The sequence below is a fragment of the Triticum urartu genome, chromosome 2A, assembly GCF_056163025.1.
Source record: "Triticum urartu cultivar PI428250 chromosome 2A, HENAU_Tu73, whole genome shotgun sequence".
Lineage (NCBI taxonomy): Eukaryota > Viridiplantae > Streptophyta > Magnoliopsida > Poales > Poaceae > Triticum > Triticum urartu.
In genome coordinates, this window is record NC_141874.1 from 198,840,559 (window position 1) to 198,864,833 (window position 24,275).

General features: G+C 45.6%; 1 protein-coding gene and 1 pseudogene across 1 annotated transcript; one reads left to right on the plus strand and one right to left on the minus strand.

The window, feature by feature from the left end:
* The first annotated feature begins 6,950 nt into the window (after positions 1–6,950).
* On the plus strand, positions 6,951–24,209 carry LOC125535669 (protein unc-13 homolog). Its single transcript, XM_087541140.1, has 23 exons — positions 6,951–7,220; positions 7,455–7,528; positions 7,621–7,795; positions 8,249–8,585; positions 9,043–9,109; positions 9,210–9,363; positions 9,657–9,824; positions 9,909–10,019; positions 11,339–11,385; positions 16,539–17,104; positions 17,173–17,176; positions 17,223–17,313; positions 17,950–18,012; positions 18,186–18,278; positions 18,494–18,565; positions 18,764–18,881; positions 19,387–19,565; positions 20,188–20,269; positions 20,404–20,514; positions 20,599–20,709; positions 20,930–21,007; positions 23,178–23,273; positions 23,623–24,209. The coding sequence occupies exons 2-20, from the start codon at positions 7,521–7,523 to the stop codon at positions 20,703–20,705; spliced, it is 2,553 nt and encodes an 850-aa protein (XP_087397266.1). The 5' UTR covers positions 6,951–7,220; positions 7,455–7,520; the 3' UTR covers positions 20,706–20,709; positions 20,930–21,007; positions 23,178–23,273; positions 23,623–24,209.
* On the minus strand, positions 16,953–17,091 carry LOC125541931 (small nucleolar RNA Z247; annotated as a pseudogene).
* Positions 24,210–24,275: the final 66 nt, after the last annotated feature.

The window sequence follows — 24,275 nt, forward strand, 5'->3', positions numbered from 1 at the left end:
ACGATAACTTTACATATTTTTCAGGACCCACATGCAGCTCTCCCTTGGTTTCGGCATGTCAAATAGCCTATTGCTTATCGCACTACCTGTATCAATGTGCTTTGACGTACTAATTAAATTACAATGAGAACAGTTTGCGGCTGGAGCTATAGGACTCCAACTTTTTACCTTCGTACATTTTCTGTTTTCTTTTTTTTGTCAGCTCCCCTGTGGATAATCCTATCAGGTAGCACCTGTACACTTTGGTACGCTCGATGCTTGCCAGGGGCTTCATAGCACCCCACATTACGGCAACAAAAGTCCGAACACTTTTTATAAGTATAGTTCAGCACCCCGAATTTAGCATTATATGCATTGGCTCCGAATCATGTCTTTGGTCAATAGTTGGGTTGCCCGGCTCCTGTGCTTGCTACCTTACGTTCCGCTATATCAGCTAAGGTAGTAAAGGGAGAACTACTATGATTGTGACTTGGTTTATCCAAAGGAGCACCTCAGTAGAGAAAGCCCAAAACTGACTGTCATGATGCGGCGAGAGTCGGTCAGCTGTTCAGAGGTTACAAATCGTTGGAGATTTCTTCCGCATTACGCAAAGGACTGGTACTTCCCGATCAGACGCTTATAGCACTCTAGTTCGGATACTAGGGGTTGCGCCCATGTTTTTATTGTCGCACTCCTATGGCTAAGTGAGGGCTTTACAGCCGCATAGTCTGGTTGCCTGGTTTGTTGCGCTAAACAACTCCTTCAAGGACCATCTAATTGGATCAAGATTGTTTAGATTCCATCCCGAACACCACGGTACTACCTACGTGGGGGCAGAAGCCGACGACTGGTTAACACTCAGATTTCACACAACACAGCCGCAGAGGAAGTAAAAATTTAAAAACATAACAAGCATTATATTGCATAAACACTTTGTTTTATCATACAAGGCAGAGGGAGATCGCATACATTCATTCAAAGATAGTGTCTTTCGCACAGTGATCTGCAACAATGCGGGATCCCTCCAGGACACCATCAAAATACAACTCGGGTCGGCGGTGCTCCTTGCCCTCAGGTGGCCCCTCGGTCATTAGCTTCTTGGCATCCATCTTCGCCCAGTGCGTTTTGACGCGGGCAAAGGCCATCTGTGCACCTTCGATACAGATCGACCGCTTTATAACCTCAAGTCGGGGCAGGCATCAACAAGCCGCTTCACAAGTTCGAAGTAGCTACTAGGTATCGGCGTGGCAGGACATAGTCGGACTATCAGCTCCTTCATGGCTAGCTCGGCCGCCTTGTGCAGCTCGACCAGCTGTTTTAGCTGGTCGCTGAAGGACACCGGATGTTCGGGCACAAGATATTGAGACCAGAACAGCTTCTCCATAGAACTCCCTTCCTCGGCTCGATAGAACTCGGCAGCGTTTGATACGCTGCGCGGCAAATCCGTAAACGCCCCTGGAGAGCTCCAAATTCGGGTAAGTAAAAGGAACGCTTCCTTCACAGACTTACTTTGCATAATGAAAGCCTTACCCGTCGCGATCTTCCGGGCCGCCTGGATTTCCTGAGGGGCGCTCTGGGCTTTGGCTCGAGCCTCTTGCGCGCTCTGGAGGGCCTTTGCAAGTTCAGACGCTTGCATCTTAGAATCACGCTCCAAGGACTCGCACTTCTTGACGGCGTCCTGGAGCTCTTGCTGAACCTCGTCGACGAGGGCCCCGTGCTTCTCACCCGCGACGCGTTCCTTGGCCACTTTGTCCTCGGCCTTCTCTAACGCCTTCTTGAGGGCTACCACCTCGGTCATGGCCCCTAATAAAGTTCATGGCACTTTAGTCAGCATGAGCCACTCATTCTTCCTAAATATACACGCAGGTTACTGCATACCTTTGATGTCCTCCAGCTGCTTCTTCACGAGGCCGAGCTCTTTCTCGGCCTACTCTAGGCTCTGCTTTAGTCCGGAGACCTCCGCAGTGTGAGCGGCAGCAGCCAGCAGCGACACCTGCTTATTCACATAGACATATTATGTTAGACTCCTGCGAAAATTATTTTGATCCCCTGTTCGGCTTTTCCTTTCCGGGCACCGAACAGAGCATCAGGGGCTACTGTCCATATTGTGATATTTTTTCAACAATTGTTACCTCAAAGCTTGTTAAAAGGCTAGTGCAGGCCTCGGTCAGTCCGCTTTTGGCGAACTGAACCTTTTCGATCACCGTACCCATAAGGACACGGTGTTCATCCACAATGGAGGCGCCTCGCAGCGCTTCCAGCAGATTGTCCAGTGCCTCTGGTTGGACAGAGGTCATCGGTGGAACAGGCACACCTCGTCCTTTCGGGGAAGGCAGTTCACTGGAATCCGGAGCCGTGCAGGTCTCCGGAATGGTATCCGGCTGAGGGCCAAAGGGAACTTGGCCCCCATTGCCAGTCCCCATGGGGGCTTTCCCACCATGTGTTCGGTAGCCGAGGAGGCATCCTGGGGCACCACCTTAACGATTTCTGGAATCTCCCCTGGTATGGGAAGGTCCTTTGGGATGCCACCTCGTCATCACCCTTGGGTGAGGCAGAATGAGCGAGCGGCGGAGACATGCTAGCCATCTCCTTTGAGTCTAGCGAACCCTCTGTCGAGGATCGCGGTGAGCCGTCGCGAGCTGGACTGTAATGGCATAGGTTAAACATATTAATATTATAAACTGGAAAGTCCAGGTATTGGGAGGTGCGTAGGGTTTTGGTACTTACGAAGCAGCCCAAGGCCTGGTCCGGGGCATTCGCTCCGGACTGCTTTCGACATCCCATGCGGAGTTATCCGCAAGGGAGCCCTTCCCCCTCTTGGGCGCCTTCGCCTCTAGATTCATGGAGGCCTCTCTTTTCTTCTTTCCACCCTCCGGGGGGAATCCGCCTTCTTCTTCCTCCTTGCCGTCGTCTTCAGCGCCCGAAGAGTCAGTCTCGTCTTCGGACGACATGTCTGAAGCACCCTTTCGGCGAAGGCCACTCCTGCTCCCTTTGGCCGTCTTCTTGGCCTTCTTCTCCGGCACATCATAAGGTGCCAGAAATAGCATCTTCGTTAGGAGTGGGGTTCCTCATCTTTGGGAAGTGGAGCTGCACAATTAATCCACCCCGCTATGTCGATCCAGGCCTGAAAATTCATAGGAAGGCTTAGAATCCTTCCCAAAATATGCCAGTAAAGGCTATAGCTTGAATACATGAAAGAACTTACCAAATTTGCCTGGCGCTTTAAGCTGAGCCCATGATCCTCGGTCATGGGAGGTGGTGTCTCACTGTCCTTGAAGAGCACTATCCAGATATCTTCGTGCGTTGTTCCGAAGAGCTCTAGTAGCGTCTGGTGCTTGGCCGGATCAAACTCCCACAAATAGCAAGTTCGGCGTTGGCACGGAAGGATCCGGTGAATGAGCATAACCTGGATCACGTTGACGGGTTTGATCCTCTTGGTTATCATGTTCTGAACGCACGTATGGAGCCCTGTCAGCTCGCTTGAAGAGCCCCAGTCGAGGCCCTTCTCTTGCTAGGAGGTGAGCCGCAGCGGAGCTCCGGATCGAAATTTGAGGGTCGCCGCCCAGTTGGTGTTGCGCTGCTCGGTGATGTAGAACCACCCCGACTGCCACCTCTTCACCATCTCCACAAAGGAGCCTTCGGGCCATGTAATGTTGGGCATCTTGCCCACCATGGCATCTCCGCACTCTGCCTGTTGGCCTCTCACCACCTTCGGCTTTACATTGAAAGTCTTCAGCCATAGGCCGAAGTGAGGCGGGATACGGAGGAAGTCCTCGCAAACGACTATAAATGCCGAGATGTTGAGGATAAAGTTGGGGGCTAGATCATGGAAGTCTAGCCCGTAGTAAAACATCAGTCCGCGGACAAACAGGTGGAGAGGGAATCCCAGCCCACGGACGAAATGTGCGAGAAACACAACCCTCTAATGGGGCTATGGGGTAGGGACGATCTGTCCTTTAGCCGAGAGACGGTGAACGATCTCCTTGGCCAGGTATCCGGCCTCTTGAAACTCCTTGATGTCTTTCTTCTTAACAGAAGAAGCCATCCACTTGCCACCTGCTCCGGATTCGGACATGGTTGGAGTGTTCTCTCCGGCGAGGGAAGCTAGGGCTTGGGCGTTGGAGTTCTAGAATGGATGGGCAGAGGAAGGAGAAGGCAGGGGTGAGTGAGGACGAATCCTTATCCCCTTATAAAGGCCGCGAATATCAAACGCCTCCCTGCTTGCTAAAACTTGCCTATTCCCAAGGGCTGTGTAAATGGCACGGTTGGGTTACCAACGCCCGTATTGATGAGAATCCCGTAATAAGGGGACACGATCTCTGCTTTGACAAGATGTGCCAATGGAAACCGCATCTCGAAACACGGGATGGCGGACAAAACGGTTCGATATAGTGACCGGGCAGACGTGATGTGATACTGTAAAAAATTATTAGCAAATTGGATTCGTAAAATATTATATTCTCTCAATGATTGTGTGTGGTGTGTTACAAGTCCGAACACGATCAATTCGTTCGAAGACTATTTTGGAGTTCGGAAGGAGGAACCCGCCTTGCAATGCCGAAGACAGAACTATGCGCCGGATATCTTGTCATTGAAGCCAGGTTCAGGGGCTACTGAGGGAGTCCTGGACTAAGGGGTCCTCGGGTGTCCGGCCTGTTAGCCATGGGCCGTACTGATGGGCTGTGAAGATACGAAGACCGAGGGCTGCACCCGTGTCCGGATGGGACTCTCCTTGGTGTGGAAGGCAAGCTTAGTGACCGGATATGTAGATTCCTTTCTTTGTAACCGACATTGTGTAACCCTAGATCCTCCCGGTGTCTACATAAACCGGAGGACTTAGTCCGGATAGGGGATACTCATTATCATAGCCATACAAGCTAGACCTCTAGGGTTTAGCCATTACGATCTTGAGGTAGATCAACTCTTGTAATACTCCTATTCATCAATATCAAATTATCAATCAAGCAGGACGTAGGGTATTACCTCCATATAGAGGGCCCGAACCTGGGTAAACATCATGTCCCTTGTCTCCTGTTACCATCGACCTTAGACGCACAGTTCGGGACCCCCTACCCGAGATCCGCCGGTTTTGACACCAACAAGGTGCTCATAAAATCAGTAGCCCAAGCCATTCTGTTGTATTCAATGTCTTGTTTCAAGCTTCCGAGGGGCTTATGCCAACAACTAACATCAATGTGTTAAAGCTTTTTGGTGGGGAAGTAAAGAGGGTCAGAGAAAACCTTATTGGGTGTCATGGGACTCTATGAGTATGCCGAAGTATATGGGGGGACTTGGCTTCCGTGATTTTGAAATTTTCAACTTGGCGCTGCTGGCACAGCAAGCTTGGAGAGTTCTGGAAAACCCTAGTTCACTAAGTGCTCGAATTCTTAAAGCGGTGTATTATCCGGAGGGGGAATTACTGACGGCCAATCTTGGAGGGCATCCCTCCCAGATATGGAGGGGTTTGATAGAGGGTCGTGATATCCTGAAGATTGGACTCGTCCAAACGATTGGCAATGGAAATACAAGTCATATTTGGGATATGAATTGGCTACCCAGGAAGGAAAATATGAGGCCTATTGTTGCTTTAAAAGCCGATCCACCACTGATGGTGGCGGAGTTAATTGATTGTGATAATGTAGGCTGGAACACAACTTTGCTCGGTGAGGTTTTCCTACCATATGATATAACAGCTATTCTGAAAGTGCCGGTCTGTACAAGAAATATGGAAGATTTCTGGTCATGGGGTTTTGAAAAGAGTGGAATCTTCTCCGTTCGCTCTGCCTACAGGATGATAGTGTATATAAAAAGGAGGCGCGAGGACTGGCTGGAAGGAAGAGGTGGATCCTCTAACACATCAGCAAATGAGAAGGCCTGGGATACATTATGGAAAGTGCAGGTTCCAGCGAAGCTGAAAAACTTTCTCTGGAGATTGGCCAAAAATTCGCTTCCCACCGAAGATGTTCGTAAGGACAGGAAAATGTGACACCATGATCAGTGCTATGCATGTGGAGCCCAGGACTCTTGGAGATATAGTCTGCTTGAGTGCACAATGGCATGATGTGTTTGGTCTCTTGTAGATCATGATTTGCTGGATCACGTGATTGCTACAACAGAGTCGTCAACACGAGCCTGGTTGTTCTTCATGATGGAAACTCTGGACCGTGAAAAACTGACAAGATGGACAGTTACCATGTGGGCGATTTGGTATGCTCAGAGACAACTTGTCCATGAGGGAAGACATCAAAGCCCATATGAGACACACAGGATTGTGCTTAGCTTCATAGCTGACTAAGATCAGCTAGCGTTGGTGCAAGAGACACAAAGAAGTACAAGTCAGCCACATGCTAGGTAGGCTTTAAAATAGGTTCAACCGCCAGAGGGATGTGTGAAGATCAATGTGGACGCTGGAGTTCTGGAAGGAACAAATATGGGAACGGCAGCAGCCTTATGTCGTGACTGGGACAGAACTTACTTGGGTTCCTCCATGCTGGTAATTGAGGGGCTAATGGACCCAACTACTCTAGAGGCAATCGCATGTAGAGAGGGCATGTCACTGGCACTGGACCTAGGAGTGAATCATCTACAGATTGCTTCGGACTGCAAGCAGGTAGTAAATCACATCCATCAAAGAGCTGGAGGAGACTATGGCATTATAATCAGAGAGATCTTACAAACTTCTACTTTATTCACCGCTTGTAATTTTTCTTTTGAACCTCGAGAGTCGAATTATGAGGCTCATAGACTCGCTAGATTTGGGGTTTTGCTTCCTGCTGGGAGGTATATGTGGTTGGGCATCCAGCATGACCCAATTGTAATCCCTATGAACATATTAGCTGACCAATAAAGTCCTGGCGAGATTTTCTAAAAAAACCCAGCACCACGAGAAGTTTGGCTCGCCTCCAGAATGGTTCGGCACGAATTTCAAGTTTGCCATGGGGACAGGAACGTCTTTGTGTTGCTGCCCGTCTGGCCCCTCCTTCCCCTTCTTCTCTCAAGTCTGATGGCCTGAACTCTGAACTCCGCTGCTGCCTTTTCCCGGATAACCCCAGCTGCGTCCCCTCCGGATCTCTACCGCCGCATCCCACCCACCTCTGGATCTCTCCACCGCCGCCACTCCACCTTACCCTCCTTCACATCCCCACCTCTCTCCATCGCAGCAACCCCTCTCTTCGCCTGGATCTCCATCGCCGGCGAGGTCCTCCCCTCACCCCCCGAAGCCTCTCGGCCAGTAGTACTCAGTACGCGCCTCTTCTTCTCCTTCATCTTTGCCCGTTGGTTCAACTATCAAAATCTAGAGCGAGCTGACGGCTAGCTTTGGTTCATGCTTTGCTTTGGACACACACAATGTGCCAACTGTAGGACACAATTTGCAGTGCACTCACTGTTTTCATCGTAAACACTCGAGCTAACGTTTTCCATCCGCTTCCCGCATCATGTAATTGACAATGGATTTTATTTTGTTTTATTTGCAGGTTCATTGCGCCAATGGCAAGCAGTTGGTAGTCCATCCTTAGATTTTTGTCTCCCTTGCATGCAATATGGACGAGTAATGATCGCTTCAGAACAAGCATCCTTCCATTTATAGGCGGCGTTAAGCTTGTGTTGTAAACTAAGTTCACCATGTTTCAACTTGACCAGAGAAAATCCTGTTGAGCTGCTACAACATTATCGCCGTGATCGCCATGTGTTTCTCAATTACATCCTTTCTGGCAACTTGATCAAGAAAGTTGTAATGACGCCGGTGCTATCTCTCTGGACGATGTGGATATCGATCAAGTCAGTGTTGATTACGTCCTCAATTGCGCTAAGAAAGGTGAAGTAGTTGTAGCCTAATTCAAGTATCTCACTTGTCTCCTTATATGTGTACTGATGATCTTTTGATGGGGATCCACTTGACCTTGGAGATGCCATCCGGCTTTATCATGACAGCCTTGATTACCCATATGCCATGAGTTTATACTTGAGGTTTCTTTATGTATTGTATTTTTTTTCTAAAAATTACCATTTGGCAAAGGAGGAACAATATGATTTAGGAATTTCAAACATTCATGATAGCACCGCCTGTATTACTTTACTGATCATTCTGCTGAATGCCCATGGATACCAAACGGCTCCTCATATGTGCATTTTTATATAATCTTCCCAATTTCAGTGTTGAAATTTTCACTTTGGGCTACATGCTTAGTTCATTTGTTTTGCAGACCATGATCAGAGTCATTAAAATTCACTGCCATTGAGTTTTCATATACCTCAACTTTTTTTTCAGGATAACACAGGAGATGTCGAAGGGTTCTATTTACTTACAAGACCTGAATATTCTGGATCAGCACCAACAAGAGAACCACCCCCTGTCCCTGCCACTGTACCATCACCAGTTGTGGTACCACCACCAGTTGTTGAACAACCACAAATTGATGTGCCATCATCATTTGCAAACTTACCAAAATCACTATCATTGGACTCTCCCACCGAGAAGGAATTAACCATAGATGACATTGAAGACTTTGAGGATGATGAAGGTGAATTCGATAGTCGCAGGGCTTCTAGGAGGCATCAAACTGATGCCAATGATCTATCCTTGCACTTACCATTATTTGAAACAGGTAATAGTTATTAATTGGCAACTATCAGTATTGCATGCCTGATAATAGATTGAACTTAACTAGCCATGCCTTATGTTCTAATACAATAATTATCATGCTATTGCTACTACAGACAATTTCGATGATCTTCTATCTGTCCCTTTTGCCTTTACATGCATTTTGTTAGTTGTCTCCTCATAACTTGCTAGTGATGCACTATTGCTTTCTTTAGTTTATTGAATCACATGAAGGTGTTCACTTTCGTTATTGGAACAATAACTGGGTTGTCATTATTCGCTTCAGTTACTTCTTAAACATGTTAATTTGTAATATTAAACTATTTGGATAAAAGAACTTAAGGCGTTTGCTTTAGTTAGTGATATAACTAGGCCATCATTGATCTCTTTGTTTGACTCTGAATTCTGAACTATCGGCTAAAGAAAGTTATTGAAAAACAACATCTGTCTTGATCTTCCAGGTATCACAGATGATGATCTTCGTGAAACAGCATATGAAATCCTTGTTGCTGCTGCTGGTGCTTCAGGGTAGGCCTATGCAGTTCACTGTGTCGAACATAGTGTTTTCATTAGAAGATAATAGTTTCCAAGATTATCATAGTACTTAACCTATTTCTACTGCTTATAGGGGGCTTATAGTTCCAAAGAAAGAAAAGAAGAAAGAGAAGAGACACAGATTAATGAGGAAACTTGGCCGTAGTAAGAGTGAAAGTGCTGAATCGCAAACTCACCGGCAACCAGGTTTAGTTGGCTTGCTTGAAATCTTGAGAGCCCAACTTGAGGTGACTTGTCTTGCCTCTGTTCCTGGTTAATAAATTGAAAGACAAAATTGCGCCTTTGTGTTTTCTGTTGTTCTGTACTATATATTTATTTCACTCACTTGAAATTATATTTGTACATTTCAACATTAGTAGCTTGCAAATCCCTTTTGCTGTTTGAAACTGCATATAGTACAACTCGTTGAGTTTAAGGTTACTGTTCCTTTTATATATTTTTGTGAACAACCAAATTTAATAAAGATACTCAGAATGCTAATCTTACATCTTACCTCCTTCACCCCTCTGCTTTTGAATAGATAACGGAGTCCATGGATATTAGGACTAGACAGGGGCTACTCAATGCTATGGTGGGTAAAGTTGGAAAACGGATGGACAATCTCTTGATACCACTGGAACTACTGTGTTGTATATCTAGAGCTGAATTTTCCAACATGAAGGCATATCTTCGTTGGCAGAAAAGACAGGTTAGCCATCCATTTGTGCTTTAATGATTTTGAACCATACCTGCATGACTTAACGATATAAGGTCTGCTTATATCTTTGCTTAGCTGAACATGCTGGAGGAGGGCCTAATAAACCATCCTGTTGTTGGATTTGGAGAGTTAGGTCGAAAATTCAATGAGCTAAGAAATCTTTTCAGAAAGATTGAAGAATCTGAGGTTTTATGCTTACTGTAGTTAGTTCTTATGGTTGATTTATTGATCTAAATAAGCACTATATGAACTACTCCCTCCGTTCCAAAATAGATGACTCAACTTTATACTAATTTTAGTACAAAGTTGGGTCATCTATTTTGGAACGGAGGGAGTATACACTAAATGGAGGTTATGATGTTGTTGTAGTACTCTTTATAATATTCCTTTTGTCCTAGAATTCCTACTTTATCTCCTCTCATGTACATGTATGTATTAGACCTAGAGTCCGTGGAATAGATTAAGTCATTATTCATATCATGGTATGAAGAGCTGGCTTCTAAGGTTCAATTTTTTGTTTGTTTCACTTGGCTCCTTTAAGATCGATCTGGTTGATTCCCTCTCCTCTGTGTTCTTCTGCACGCCACGAGTGTGCACAGCCACCATGCCATCTGTACCATGTCGGTTTCTTTTCTAACGGCCACTGCTTTTCACCACGCTATATCTGCCCTCTGTTTCTGCTGAGCTTCCATGCTCCTGCTCTCCCGAGCTCTGCTGCTGCAACCCTCTTCCTCAGGTTGCCGAGCAGACATTCTGCTCTATTTTCAAAGTGCCCTGTCTATATGTAGATGCTCTTACAAAAATGCCATCTTCTAGTCCTTAATTGGGCAATGTCTCTGTACCCCTCCGCCTGGTGATCTTTGATGGTATTAATTACCATGGCATGGTCATTCACGTGCACCTTCATATCCAATCAGTGACTGAGATATTCTTACTGCTAAGGTGCAGTGCATGCCTTCCTTTCCCTACCACGCATGGTACTGCTAAAGAGAAAGATGCTCAGAAAAAGAAGGCTGCTAAGGATGCTCACAAGCATGCACTTGATCATCATGATGAGGTTATGGAGTCGTGCAATACCCAGTTTGCTGCCTACAAGCCATTGCTTGCCAAGTCCAACTAACCTTCTCCTAGTGAGGCATCATCTTTTCTTGCACCACCTTCTCCTCAGTATGCCCTTCACGCTCGTCCCGGTACGCCTATTGACCACCTTGGTTTTTGCAGGCGTGGCCTCTTGCCGAGCTGACTTTTTTCTGCGATGTTCTTCATCAGGAATGGCAGCATGTAATGGTAGAGGAGTTTGTTGTCCTTGAACTCACTATTCATAACAGGACCGAACACCCTCACTCCCACCGTGCATGTTGCTATTTCTGCTCTGTTCAGACTACCATTTGGGATCTGCTATCTCTAAGCTAGTGTAGATTCTAGTGGACCTGTTCACCTCTTATTTTTGTTTGTAATGACGGTCTTATTTTTTTCTCACATTAAATTTGTCTTTAAATCTGCAGGGTTCCAGTATGATGGTTGATATCGTAACAGTAGCAATGCTTACTAGGTGAATCCTTGGTGAAGAAAATGACAAGGTGCTGAAGCTTTACATTCAATCCTTCATTTCTCATCCAACGTACCTTTTTAATCTAAAAGTCGGACCGTCTGCCTATGGCTAGTGTACGTATGAGCACCAACGCTTCCAGGCATTTCTTGAGCAAAAGTCACTTAAGTACAAACAAATCTAGTAGTGTTCCTCACAAAATGGTCTCTAACCACCGCACTTCTCGTCTTCTAACTTGTGCTAGTATATAGTAGCAACCTTTTGTTCTCAAATAGCAAGCAGTGCAGAATGTGGAAAATCAGAAATTTAGCGTTTGCACATACATACAAATTTGATTTGGCACCGCATTTGCTTTTCTGCATCAAGCAATTGAGTCACCTGATCGAGACCAGATTGACCGTTACATCACTTCTTCTGTCAAAAGTGCTTTCATGAAGGTGACCTTATTTGCAGCTGCAATTATTCTTTTGTAGTGTAGCACTAATACTGCTGATTTTCATTCTTTCCTGATGTATTTCTCTCATTTTACCATGAGATGGATATAATAAGATCACTTATTCACCCATGCCTGCTTATGTAGACCTTGAATGTTAGTCCATTAGAGTATACATGTATCTTAGATTTGTCATGTTGTATTTGATCATCTTCACTCTAGAAATTTATGTTATTGCTACCGTTGGCGAGATTCTTTGCAGTTAGAAGTGTTCGATCACTTTGTATATTTGAATGTGGCATGACCTCTCTTATATTTAGTAGGACCGTATTTTGGTTCTTTGCCCCAAATTTTGTGTATGCTTTTTGGCAATTGGTCTAGAGGATTTGTTCTGGTCTTTTCCTGGTCACTGTATTCCTCAAAAGTGAAAAGTCAGTATGACATGCGGCCTTCTATGCAATATTCATGTTCTACGTGCGTATAAGAGTTTAAGCACGTGGTTTCATCTGCATATCAAATGATATAAATGCTAGACTCTATATCTTCATATTTGTACCGTTAATTGTAACTTTTTTCTGGTCAGATCATTAGTTTTTTAGTGTAATGGATTGGAAACCCATGTCTGCAACTCAAGTGGACATCGCCATCTATATCCATATAGTGCAATCTATAGCTGTATAGGTCATGTACTTTTCTAGTTCCATCTATATGTCAACACTATGGATTATTTTTTGTTTTGTTTCAGATTGCACATTCCGTAGAGATTAAAGCAGACACATCACATGAGCATGTTTTAGCATCTCTAGCCGAGGAGACAAAGAAGCTTTTGAAGATAGAGACAAACATTTTTCCCCAGTTTTGTCAAGATGGCATCCACAGGCAGCAGTTCTTTCTGCTTCCCTTCTCCATAAACTGTATGGAAACAAATTGGTAAGTTATAATAAATAACTGTTAAATCCATCATAACCTTGTGAAGCTGCACACTTATGTTAAGTTGTTGTGGCAGGGACCTTTTCTTGAGCACACTGAGCATCTTACGGAGGACGTACTTTTCGTATTTCCGGCAGCTGATTCTTTGGAGCAGTACATAATGTCAGTGATGGCTTTATGAGGAAGCGTAGAACCATTTGTCTCAGGCCGCAATGTATATATATGGCCAATGCCTTGATGTACAAGTTCTGAGAGATCAATCATGATCCTCTCGGGAGGTTACAGAAGATAAGGGAGAGAAGAAGAGATAGACAGGGATACAAGTTAAACTACTTTCCTATCCCTATACAACTTGTGTTCTAACACTCCCCCTCAATCTAAACCCTATTTGTCAAGGTTGAGATTGTACTTGAAATCATCTAACCTCCTCATTGTCAGAGGCTTTGTGAATCCATCAGCGATTTGATCACCTGTTGGAATAAACCTTATATCAAGCAGTTTGCGCGTCACTCTTTCTCTGACAAAGTGAAAATCAACTTCAATATGTTTTTTCCGTGCATGAAAAACAGGATTAGCTGAAAGATAGGTTGCACCAATGTTATCACACCATAGTCTTGCATCCTGTGGAACTTTAATTCCAAGTTCATGTAACAATGTCTGAATCCACATTACTTCAGCTGTTGCATTAGCCAAAGATTTATACTCAGCCTCAGTGCTTGACCTTGAGACTGTTGCATGTTTTCTTGCACTCCATGACACAAGGTTTGTTCCCAGAAATACAGCAAAACCACCTATGGACCTTCTATCATTAGCACACCCTGCCCAATCTGCATCAGAGTAAGCTGACACAAGCATAGATGACGACTTGACAATCTGAAGACCAAGTCCCTCCGTAAACTTGAGATACCTCAAAATCCTTTTGACCGTTGTCCAATGAGAAGTAGTAGGAGCATGCAAGTATTGACATACTTTGTTAACAGAATATGAAATATCAGGACGTGTAAGAGTCAAGTACTGTAATGCACCTACAATGCTTCTATAATTTGTTGCATCATCTGACCCAAGTGCTTCTCCACTTTCAACAGTAAGTTTTTGTGAAGTAGAGATAGGTGTACTGACTAGCTTACACTTTTCCATACCTACCCTTCTGAGAATATCAGTGGTATATTTTTGTTGTGTAAGAAGTATGCCATCCTTTACCTTCTTGACCTCAATTCCAAGAAAGTAATGTAGATCTCCTAAGTCTTTAAGAGCAAACTCCAGCTTTAAATCCTTAAGCAGACAAGTTGTAGCATCTGAGCTTAAACTGGCAACAATTATATCATCAACATAGACAAGAACAAATATAGTAACATTGTTCTTATTGTAGCCTTTGATGGTGTAAACCCAAGCTTTTGTAACTGTGTACTTAGCCTTGAGTACCAGGCTCTTGGGGCCTGTTTTAATCCATACAACGCTTTGTCCAACTTACAGACATAATGTGGTGTATTTTTGTTTTCATATCCTGGTGGCTACCGCATGAACACTTCTTCCTCAAGAACACCATGAAGAAACGTGTTCTGAACGTCTAGCTATCGTAGGCTCCAACCTCTGAAAATAGCAATAGACAACACAAGTCGAATAGTAGCTATTTTAATAACAGGGCTAAAGGTATCCTCATAATCTATACCAAACCTTTGTTTAAACCCTTTTGCAACTAGCCTAGCTTTGTATCTGTCTATGCTTCCATCAGCTTTTTTCTTAATTTTATATACCCATTTACAATCAATCACATTGGCATCCCTCTTTGGTGGAACTAATCGCCAGGTTTTGTTTTGAATAAGTGCATCATATTCAACATCCATAGCCTTCTTCCAATCCTTGTGTGCAAGAGCATCATGCAAATTTGTTGGTTCACCGATACTTGTGAGAAAGGCACGCTTAAGTTTATCATACCTGATTGTACCATCCGTATACTTCTTTTCCTTGACAATACCTGACCGGGACCATGTATGACAGAGGGGAACTGGTGTTGCTGCAGGTCTGGCAACAGAAGATCCCGAAAAATCTGGTTCTGCAGCAGAAGCATCGTCCATAGAAGATCCGACCGGATCCTCATCCGACACAGGAGCAGACGCGCTCTCCCCCTCGCTAGCAGCATCGGGACTCGTGGCACGGGGCGAGTCGCTCCCATGCGAGTTGGTGGGCTCCGCGCCTGGAGAGTTGTCGGCCACCGTGTGGGTTGCCGCGGGAGACGCGAGGCGATCCTCCTGCGATCCCGCGTCCGGCAGACTACGACGCGAATCAGCCTCGGATCGCACAGTTGCCTCGGATCACGCAATTGCAGGCGAATCTGCCTGGGATGATCCTGTCTTGGCTGCGTCTATACACATAAAATCATGCCCTGTTGCTGCACAATCAACACCATATTCAAAATTTTCCATGGAATTTTCCACATGATCAGTTCTGATTAATTCACCCCCATGATCAGAAGAAGACAGAGGATCGGAAAGGAGGGAGATTTCAGCACGCAAAAGAGCTCTGCCATTAGGATGAAGTTTAGCAAAGGGAAACAATGTTTCATCAAAAATGACATCACGAGAAATATAGATACAGCCTGATGAGATTTCTAGACATGTGTATCCTTTATGAAGATTACTATAGCCAAGAAACACACATTGTGTGGACCTAAGCTCAAGCTTATGGCGATTGTAGGGACGCAAATTTGGGTAACAAGCACACCCAAAAAATTTGAGAGAACTATAGTCTGGTTTTTGGTGAAACAAACGTTCCGGAGTAGTGTTGCCAATGACTCGACTAGGCAGACGATTGATAAGATAAGTAGCCGTGATAAAAGCCTCATCCCAATATTTGAGTGGCATTGATGCATGAGCTAAAAGAGACAAACCAACTTCCACAATATGACGATGTTTTCGTTCGGCTGAACTGTTCTGTTGATGGGCATGGGGACAGGAAACATGATGAATAATGCCAATGCTACGAAAGAAGGAGTTGAGTTTCTCATACTCTCCTCCCCAGTAACTTTGGACTGCAAGGACTTTTCTATCAAATTGTCTTTCCACAAGTTTTTGGAACTCTTGAAAAACAGAAAAGACTTCAGATTTGAATTTAAGCAAATATATCCAGGTGAATTTGCTATAATCATCAATGAAACTGACATAGTATTTCTTTCTACCAAAAGAATCTCTTGCATGACCCCATACATCACTGAAAATAATCTCTAAAGGAGCATGAGACATACTATTTGACAGAGGATAAGGAAGTTGGTGACTCTTTGCACATTGACAAGCTTCACAAACTGACTCACTTTCGGAACTACGTGACAATGAAAGATTGCCTTTATTGACTACTTGCTTGACTATATTTGAAGAAGGATGCCCTAATCTTTGGTGCCACTTGGCTAAGGAGGGCTTGATGGCAGAATGAACTTGACGATGACGCTTTCGATCAAAGACTCTTGATGTGATGGGGTATAATCCTCCAATGCATCTACCGTGATGGATGAGCTCCCTCGTTGCCCGATCCTTTATGAAAAAATAGGTAGGATGAGTTTCAAAGAAAACATTATTGTCGGAGGTTAAGCGAGACATGGAAGCTAGGTTTTTATCGGTTTGTGGAACATGAAGGACATCTTTAAGGACAAGATCACGTTTAAGACTAGGGGAATTAATAGAAGATTGACCAATATGAAGAATGTCCATACATCCACTGCTTGCGGTGTGAATCTGGTCATTGTCGTGGTACCTCTCTCGGAGGGCAAGCTTCTCTAACTCGTTTGTGACATGGTCAGTAGCTCCAGAATCAGCGTACCGTACCGTGTCACCATCAGCTCCGCCGTGCTCCCGCATGGCTGCAGCAGCGTGCCATGCATCGGGCACGAAGTCCTCATCATACCGGTGCCAGCAGTCAATGACTTCATGGCCCGGTTTCTTGCACAACTGACATCTAGGTCGCCGACTGTTGTTGTTGTTGTTGTTGTTGTTGTTTTTGTAGCCGCCATTGTAGCTGTTGTTGTAGCCGCCGCCGCGATCACCGCCGCCGCGGTTACCACCACCAGAGCGAGCCTAGCCCTGGTTACCACTGCGCCCGCCGCCGCTGTTGTGCCCGCGTCCACGCCCTTGCTGTCCACGCCCACGGCCACGTCCGCGGGAGGCAGCGTTGACAGAAGACTGGCGCAAATTTCCTCCTTGAAGCATGCTGAGGCGGGCGTCAAAGCTCAGGAGCTGACTATACAGCTCTTGAACCGTAACAGGTTCGACCCGCGCAGCCAGAGCCGAGATCACAAGGTTGTAGTCGATGTCGAGGCCGACTATGACGTGGGAGATGATCTCGGCGTCTCCAAGCGGTGCACCGGTGCAGGCAACTTCATCTATAAGGGTTTTAATTTTCCCAAGATATTCTGCCATGGTTAAATTACCTTTCTGCAGATTGGTGAGCGCCATCCTCGTGTTGATCTTCTGGGCTTGTGTTTGCGCAGCAAACATGGCATGGATGGAGTTCCATACCTCGGCCGGCGTCTGGAGCATTGCAACTTGACCGAGGACCTCTCGAGACAGAGACCCCATGAGGTACCTTGGACCTGTTGCTGCTGCGCAAACCAGATCGGCCTGGCGTAGTTGAAGACCTGCTGTTCCTTCCCATCGTCGGTGACAGTGATGGTGGCAAGGGGCGCCGGACTTGCGGCGTCGAGGAAGTGCTCCATCTGTGCCCCCTTGATCTGGGGTAGCACGACAGCCTTCCAGAGGAGGAAGTTCGTCCTTGTGAGCTTCTCTGATGGAGGCGGACCGAGAGAGGGCGGGCTGCTAGAGGTAGAGGATGATGCAAAGGTGGAAGATGTGGACAAGGTAGACAAAGTGCTCATGGTGGATGCGGGCGTGGTGGATGCAGCAGTGGACGGCGTGGTGCCTGCCATGATTTCCTCTCTACTCGATCTCGGTTTCTCTCTTTTTCTCGATCAACTAGATTGATTCCTTCTCGAGGGCTAGACGTACGAGAGGAAGGGCTCTGATAACCATATGAGGAAGCGTAGAACCCTTTGTCTCGGGCCGCAATGTATATATATGGCCAATGCCTTGATGTACAAGTTCTGAGAGATCGATCATGATCCTCTCGAGAGGTTACAGAAGATAAGGGAGAGAAGAAGAGATAGACAGAGATACAAGTTAAACTACTTTCCTATCCCTATACAACTTGTGTTCTAACAGGCTTCTGTTGTGGGTGACGATGGTTTGGATAGTCTATGTAGACAAAAGCTAGTTCCTTATGAGGTTAGATCTTTTCTTTCCTCAACTAGAATCAATCACAAAAACACAAATTGCTTGGGTGTCACCTTGACAATTGACATGCTATAGTCATGCCCCCCCCCCTCTTTAGCATCCATTATTGCATTGAGGCTTCTTGCTGTGTTTATCTTGATTTGCTGCCTTTTTGTTTATCTCAGATTGAAAGTAAATCGGGCACGGTTGTTTTACGCTGGGTGAATGGGCAACTGGAGAGAGTTGAAACTTGGGTTAAAAGGGCTGCTGAACAAGAGGTTAGCACATTTCTTTTTATATATGACTCTGCTTTTGAGTTTGTGTAAGCATCTTACTGGGTATGCTAGAGCATTTTGTTTTACTACCACTTGTTACAATATATTCTTTTCCCCTGCCACCTGTCTTTGCTTCCTAACATTACTTTGGTACTCATCGAGTGTTCTTATAAATTTTCTGCACCATTTTCTCTATGCTAAAATTTTATGTTTGACAGACTTGGGATCCTATATCCCCTCAACAACGCCATGGGGGTTCTATTGTTGAAGTCTATAGAATCATAGAAGAGGTGTTGCTTCTGTCCTCCATTATCTCTTTAATTTTGTGTTCATTAATTTCTCCTTATAGGTTAATCTCTAAGGTTGTTTCTCTTCTATGCCACAATATTTCAGAGTGATGTACACGTCTTAATGGTTTAAAATATAATGTTTTACTTAATAAATGAGCTGTCTTTGTGAAAGAAATGATCACTTGTGAACTATTGCAGACTGCAGATCAATTTTTTGCATTTAAGGTTCCTATGCGAATTGGGGAATTAAATAGCTTCTGTCGTGGTATCGACAAGGCATTTCAAATTTATACACAACTTGTTACTCAACCCATAGGTTTGTATCATCACCATTTTCTTTCTCCTTAAGTACCTTTCTGTTTATCTTGCTGGACGTTTATATATTTTTCTCACCTTTATTTCCTGTCAAGTGAAGGGGAGCCTTGGCGCAGTGGTAAAGCTGCTGCCTTTTGACCATGAGGTCACGGGTTCAAATCTTAGAAACAGCCTCCTACAGAAATGTAGGGAAAGACTGGGTACAATAGACCCAAAGTGGTCGGACCCTTCCCCGGACCCTGCGCAAGCGGGAGCTACATGCACCGGGCTGCCCTTTTTTTTATTTCCTGTCAAGTAGCTCTAAAGTCAAATATTATCTTGTTGTAGAGCACAAACCTATAAAATTGTGCTTTAGATGGATGGTCCCTGCTAAATAGTATAATTGAGATAGTATCTAGTATGGACAAAAGAAATATCTATCTCATTTATTTTAAACTTCATGCTTTGGTTTAACCCTCTTTATTTCCTCTAGCTCTTAATTGATAATGGTTTTTGTGTGCTTGCAGTTGACAAAGAAGATTTAGTTCCACCTGTTCCTGTCCTTACTCGATATAAAAAGGAGCATGGAATCAAAGCTTTCGTAAAAAAGGAAATACAGGAAGTCAGACCTGTTGATGAGAGAAAATCGAGTGAAATAGTTCAACTAACGATGTCAAAGCTATGTGTGCGGCTTAACAGTCTATATGTGAGTTTGTTACTTACAACTGATGCTGCTATGTTAATTTAGAATGACTTACCAAGTTCCTGGGCAATTTTTAGTACACAAAGATGTAAATGAGAAGGAAAAAACACATAGCAATTTTCATAGAATATTTTGGAATGGTTGACACTTACGCCGGAGCAGTTTTCCTTAAATTTGTAGACTTCAGATATGGAGTTTATAATTATGCTGCTAACCTGCTACAGCTTACAGTCACATTAGATATATCTTTTGTAACTGGCTGTATCTTTTACGGTTTCTGGTTTGATGCTGTTCCCCTTTTGAATGTAGTTAATATTAAGTTGTTGCATTATTAGTAATATTGGTTATCAGTAATTTTACATTGAATTATTACAGAAATTTTCTATTGATTGTGCTGATGCTCTGGACTTGACACAGTATTCTACTATTGAGTCAATAGCTGGTACTGGCTGTTGCCATGATTTACATCAACAGGATCCATGGCATTCTTTTTTATTTAACCATGATTTACATCAACACGACTCGTGCCATTCTCTTGATAATTGATATTCTTGCTATTCTCTTGTTCATTTTGATTACTTTTAGAGTTTCTGAACTGGAAGTTTTTTTGTTAATATCCAAACAGTATGCTATAAGCCAGCTGGGCAAGTTGGAGGACAGCATAAGTGAGCGGTGGGCTAAAAGGCAAAATGACAAAATTAACATCAGTAAGTGTGCATTTTTAAAAAAGTAATCAGTTTATCTGTAGGATACTCTGATAAGATTGCCACTTAATCTGTTTGGTCTAGTCCACATAGATCAAACTAATTCATTTATATTCAAAATATTTTGACTGTGTTAGGACGATCAGTGAACGGCAAGTCAAAGAGTCTAGTCTCCAATCAGAAGAATCAATTTGATGGCAGTAGAAGAGAAATCAATGCTGCTATTGATCGGGTATGTGAATTTACAGGTAAGAAAATGTGTATGCACTCAGCAGTGGTACTTGGAAGCTGATACCTTGTCAATGTTGAAGTTTGCATCTTTTCTTTCGTAGGGTTAAAGCCAGGTCATATTTTGGGACCTCCAACAGCCATTCATCGACAATATGTACAAAAACGGTGTTTCGCAAGCTCGATTGGACACTATTGTCGAAGTGCTTGATTTGGTACGTTCATAAGTTTGCATGCGAGGAATCTTATGGATGGTTTTTATGTCAGAATTTCGGTTTTCACCAAATGCTAATCATATGCTGATACCTCATACTTTGGACAAGCATATTTATTAGCATTTCTTTCTAAAGGTTTCCACTTGTAGTCTAGCTGGTAAGCTACTAAGCTTCTGTCGAACTAATTGGCATTTATTTGATGTCAATGCTCAATCTTTAGGTGCTTGCTCAACTCTGTGACGTCATTGTGGAGCAACTGCGAGATCGTGTGGTTACAGGGCTTCTGCAAGCATCCCTGGTGATAATTTTGGCTGTTGAAATCAGTGAGATGCTGTAAAAAGTTTCGATTATAATTTAGTCGTAATTTCTCTTTTGGTAGGATGGCTTAGTTCGGGTAATACTAGATGGAGGTTCTACACGTGTCTTCTCTCCAAATGATGCCCCTCTTTTGGAGGAAGATCTTGAAAATTGAAATTCATACGAAAAAAGGTCTCCCCCGCTTTATATTCTAAAGCAGCGAACAATTTGAGCCATACAACACGACACCACACCACAACACACCCAAGGCAAGATACAAGGATGTTAAGGTTCAGCAACACCACTTTGGACAACTCCCAACACACACAAGATATACATTAAGCAACGCTAGGAGAGGCCGAAGCACTCAAAGCAACACACTAAGAGACGAAGCTGAGCGCCGATGACCCGAGAACTCCAAGACGGTGCCTTCAGGAAGGGCATGCCGCAAGAACACCACCACCGCCCGATCCAAAGGATCTAGATTTTCATCCGGAGATATGCGGAGGCCACGAAGCAACCGCGACGAGGCCTTCAAGAAGGGGACGACGACCAAAGACGCCGCCTCCGTCGGTCTGACCAAAATCAGACAATGTTTTCACCCCGGCAACACACTCCACCCCGCCACGGAACACCGACCACAAGCCGCCACGCCGCCCACGCAACCATGACGGCTGACCAACACCTGAGCTGCGAGCCCCGCCCACGAGCACCGCAACTCCCACCAGCCGGGCCGCCGCCCGGCATCCAGATCCCCTAAAGCACCTCCGTGGGCATGAGCTGAGCGTCGACCAGCAATCCAAACCATCAATGGAGCCGCCGGTGACCAGCCTAACCAGAGCAAATCCGGCACCAGGAGACACCAGGCCAGAGAAAGGGGGAGGAAAGGGAGCGGACCTCGTCCACGACCGGCGCATCCTCGCGCCGGAGATGGGTGGCCTCATCGCGACAGAGCCACCCCTCCCTCCCAATGGCCTAACCAATGGCCTCCCCCACGCCACCTCCAGTGGCGCTCCGCCATGGCTCCCGACCGAGATCCGCAAATGGCCAGAACCAGCCACCCGCCCATGACGGGGGAGCGCCGGACCGAACGTTGTCCACAGCCGAAGAGGAGTACTAGGAGGACCACCACGAGCCAGCCGCAAACGCACAGACGCCAGATCCAGCCGCCGCCGGCGCCCACCCGCTCCGCATCGAGAATCCGCCATAGCACAGCAGGAGCGACGTTGTGCAGTCACGGACCACGCCCAGAACAGCGACCGTAGCCGCCGCCTCCATCCCGCGCCGCCCGCCAAGACCAGCGCCAGAGCCAGGGGCCCGACCCGATCTAGGCGGAGCACGCCACCACCAGAAGCCGCCCGCGCGCAGCCGCCGCGCTGCGAGCGCGAGCCCAGGCCGCCGACGTCCGCCAACCCGTGCGCACGCCCCGCCACAAGCACACGTCACTGCGCCGCCGCACCCCACGAAAGCACGGCGCCTCCGCTCGTCAAGGACGTCCCGCGCCAGCCTCCAGGCGACGAGCGAGAGGGGAGCAGAGGCCCCGCCGCCGCCAATGCACCCCGGGCTTCGCCCGGCGACGCCTGCCGGCAGCGGCGGGGGAGGAGGCGGGAGGAGGGGATGGGGAGGTGGCGGCTAGGGTTTCCCCCCGAGGCGCTCGCGGGAGCGCCGCGGGAGGGCCCGCGCCGCCCGCCAAGACCAGCGCCAGAGACAGGGGCCCGACCCGATCTAGGCGGAGCACGCCACCACCAGAAGCCGCCCGCGCGCAGCCGCTGCGCTGCGAGCGCGAGCCCAGGCCGCCGACGTCCGCCAACCCGCGCGCACGCCCTGCCACAAGCACACGTCACTGCGCCGCCGCACCCCACGAAAGCACGGCGCCGCGGGAGGGGGGAGGGGATAAATTGTTGTCTGAAGACATCTTGGCTGCTTTTTGTGTCTGGAACATCTTGCCTTGTCTTTATTGTCCGACCAATAAATATGTTGTTGTCTTAAGGTATATACAAGGGACATCTTGTGTGTGGCTGTATCATTCTATAACGAACATGCTTATCATGTGTCTGGAACATATATTTAATCTTGCCTTATCTTTATTGTCTGACCAATAAAATGTTGTCTTAACCCGTACTGACTACTTGTTTGCTTACCTAAAAAAGTTACCCCTTTTTCTGCTGTAGGAATTCTTCATATCTGGCGGAGATGGGCTGCCTCGTGGAACTGTTGAGAATTTGGTCTCGCGTGTTCGTCCTGTAATAAATCTGATCAAGCAAGAGGTAATTTGGATTAAATTTCTCATGAACCTTTTGGAGGAATTGGTTAATACTGATAGAGCAAGTGCATCATTTGTTTTTTGAGGAGCATCATCTATAATGACCTTGTCATATCTCCAGTTATACGCATAATGCTTTAAATGCCTACTAGAGTGAACTTAGTGATTTCTTTTTTGTTCAAACTAGCTACAGTTCTATTCTAGAAAATATTCCATAATTGAATCAAAGACAGCTCAGCAGTGTGCCGTCGAGTTGTTAAGACTTGGGACTGGGGATGCTGTAGTATAAGAAATCGAGTAGCGTTTTGCTGTAATCATATTTGTAAATGACTAGATGTCATTTCTTATCCCAGACCCGTGTGCTTATTGATGATCTGCGCGAAGTTACTCAAGGGGGCAAAAGCAAATTCGGAAGTGACTCCAAAACCCTGCTGAGGGTCCTGTGCCACAGAAATGATTCAGAGGCATCACACTATGTAAAGAAGCATTTCAAGATACCCAGTTCAGCTCCCCCGAGCACCTGATTTACGGGGGAAATCTGGGAACGCCTCGAAGGTACATATAACGGATGGAACGGTGCTCGGCCTTGTGCAACCTAGGAAGCGTATTTTGTAATAATTGTGCATTATTAGCAGTAGAAGCTAGGGAACCTTACGCTAGTTCTGATTCATGGGCATTGTATTGATTGATTGCTTCTGCCCAGGAAAGATTTAGATGTCTTACCCTTGTTTCTTTGGGGAGTTTTTAGCTGGATTTTGATGGCATTTCTGTCTGGGAATGTTGGTCTGTTTGTGTGGTTTCAGATCTGATGCTTACAATTCTGTAGGTGATTTTTTATGGTTACGACCAATGTGATTTTTTTGCAGTCATTTGTTTTGGTGTGTAAATGTGTAATGTTAGTGTGAACTTCATAAAAATTGGAGAAGGTCCACTTTTGATTTCATGAATTCAACTTGAGTCTCCCTTTGATTTGAAGCTCAGCCCTACGATTTTGATTTCATTTTCA

Excerpts from the sequence above, each read along its gene's own strand:
- LOC125535669 (XM_087541140.1), top strand. Across the intron at positions 8,586-9,042 it reads CTTACCATTATTTGAAACAG|GTATCACAGATGATGATCTT; the intron begins GTAATAGTTATT and ends TTGATCTTCCAG. Across the intron at positions 19,566-20,187 it reads TGCGGCTTAACAGTCTATAT|TATGCTATAAGCCAGCTGGG; the intron begins GTGAGTTTGTTA and ends ATATCCAAACAG.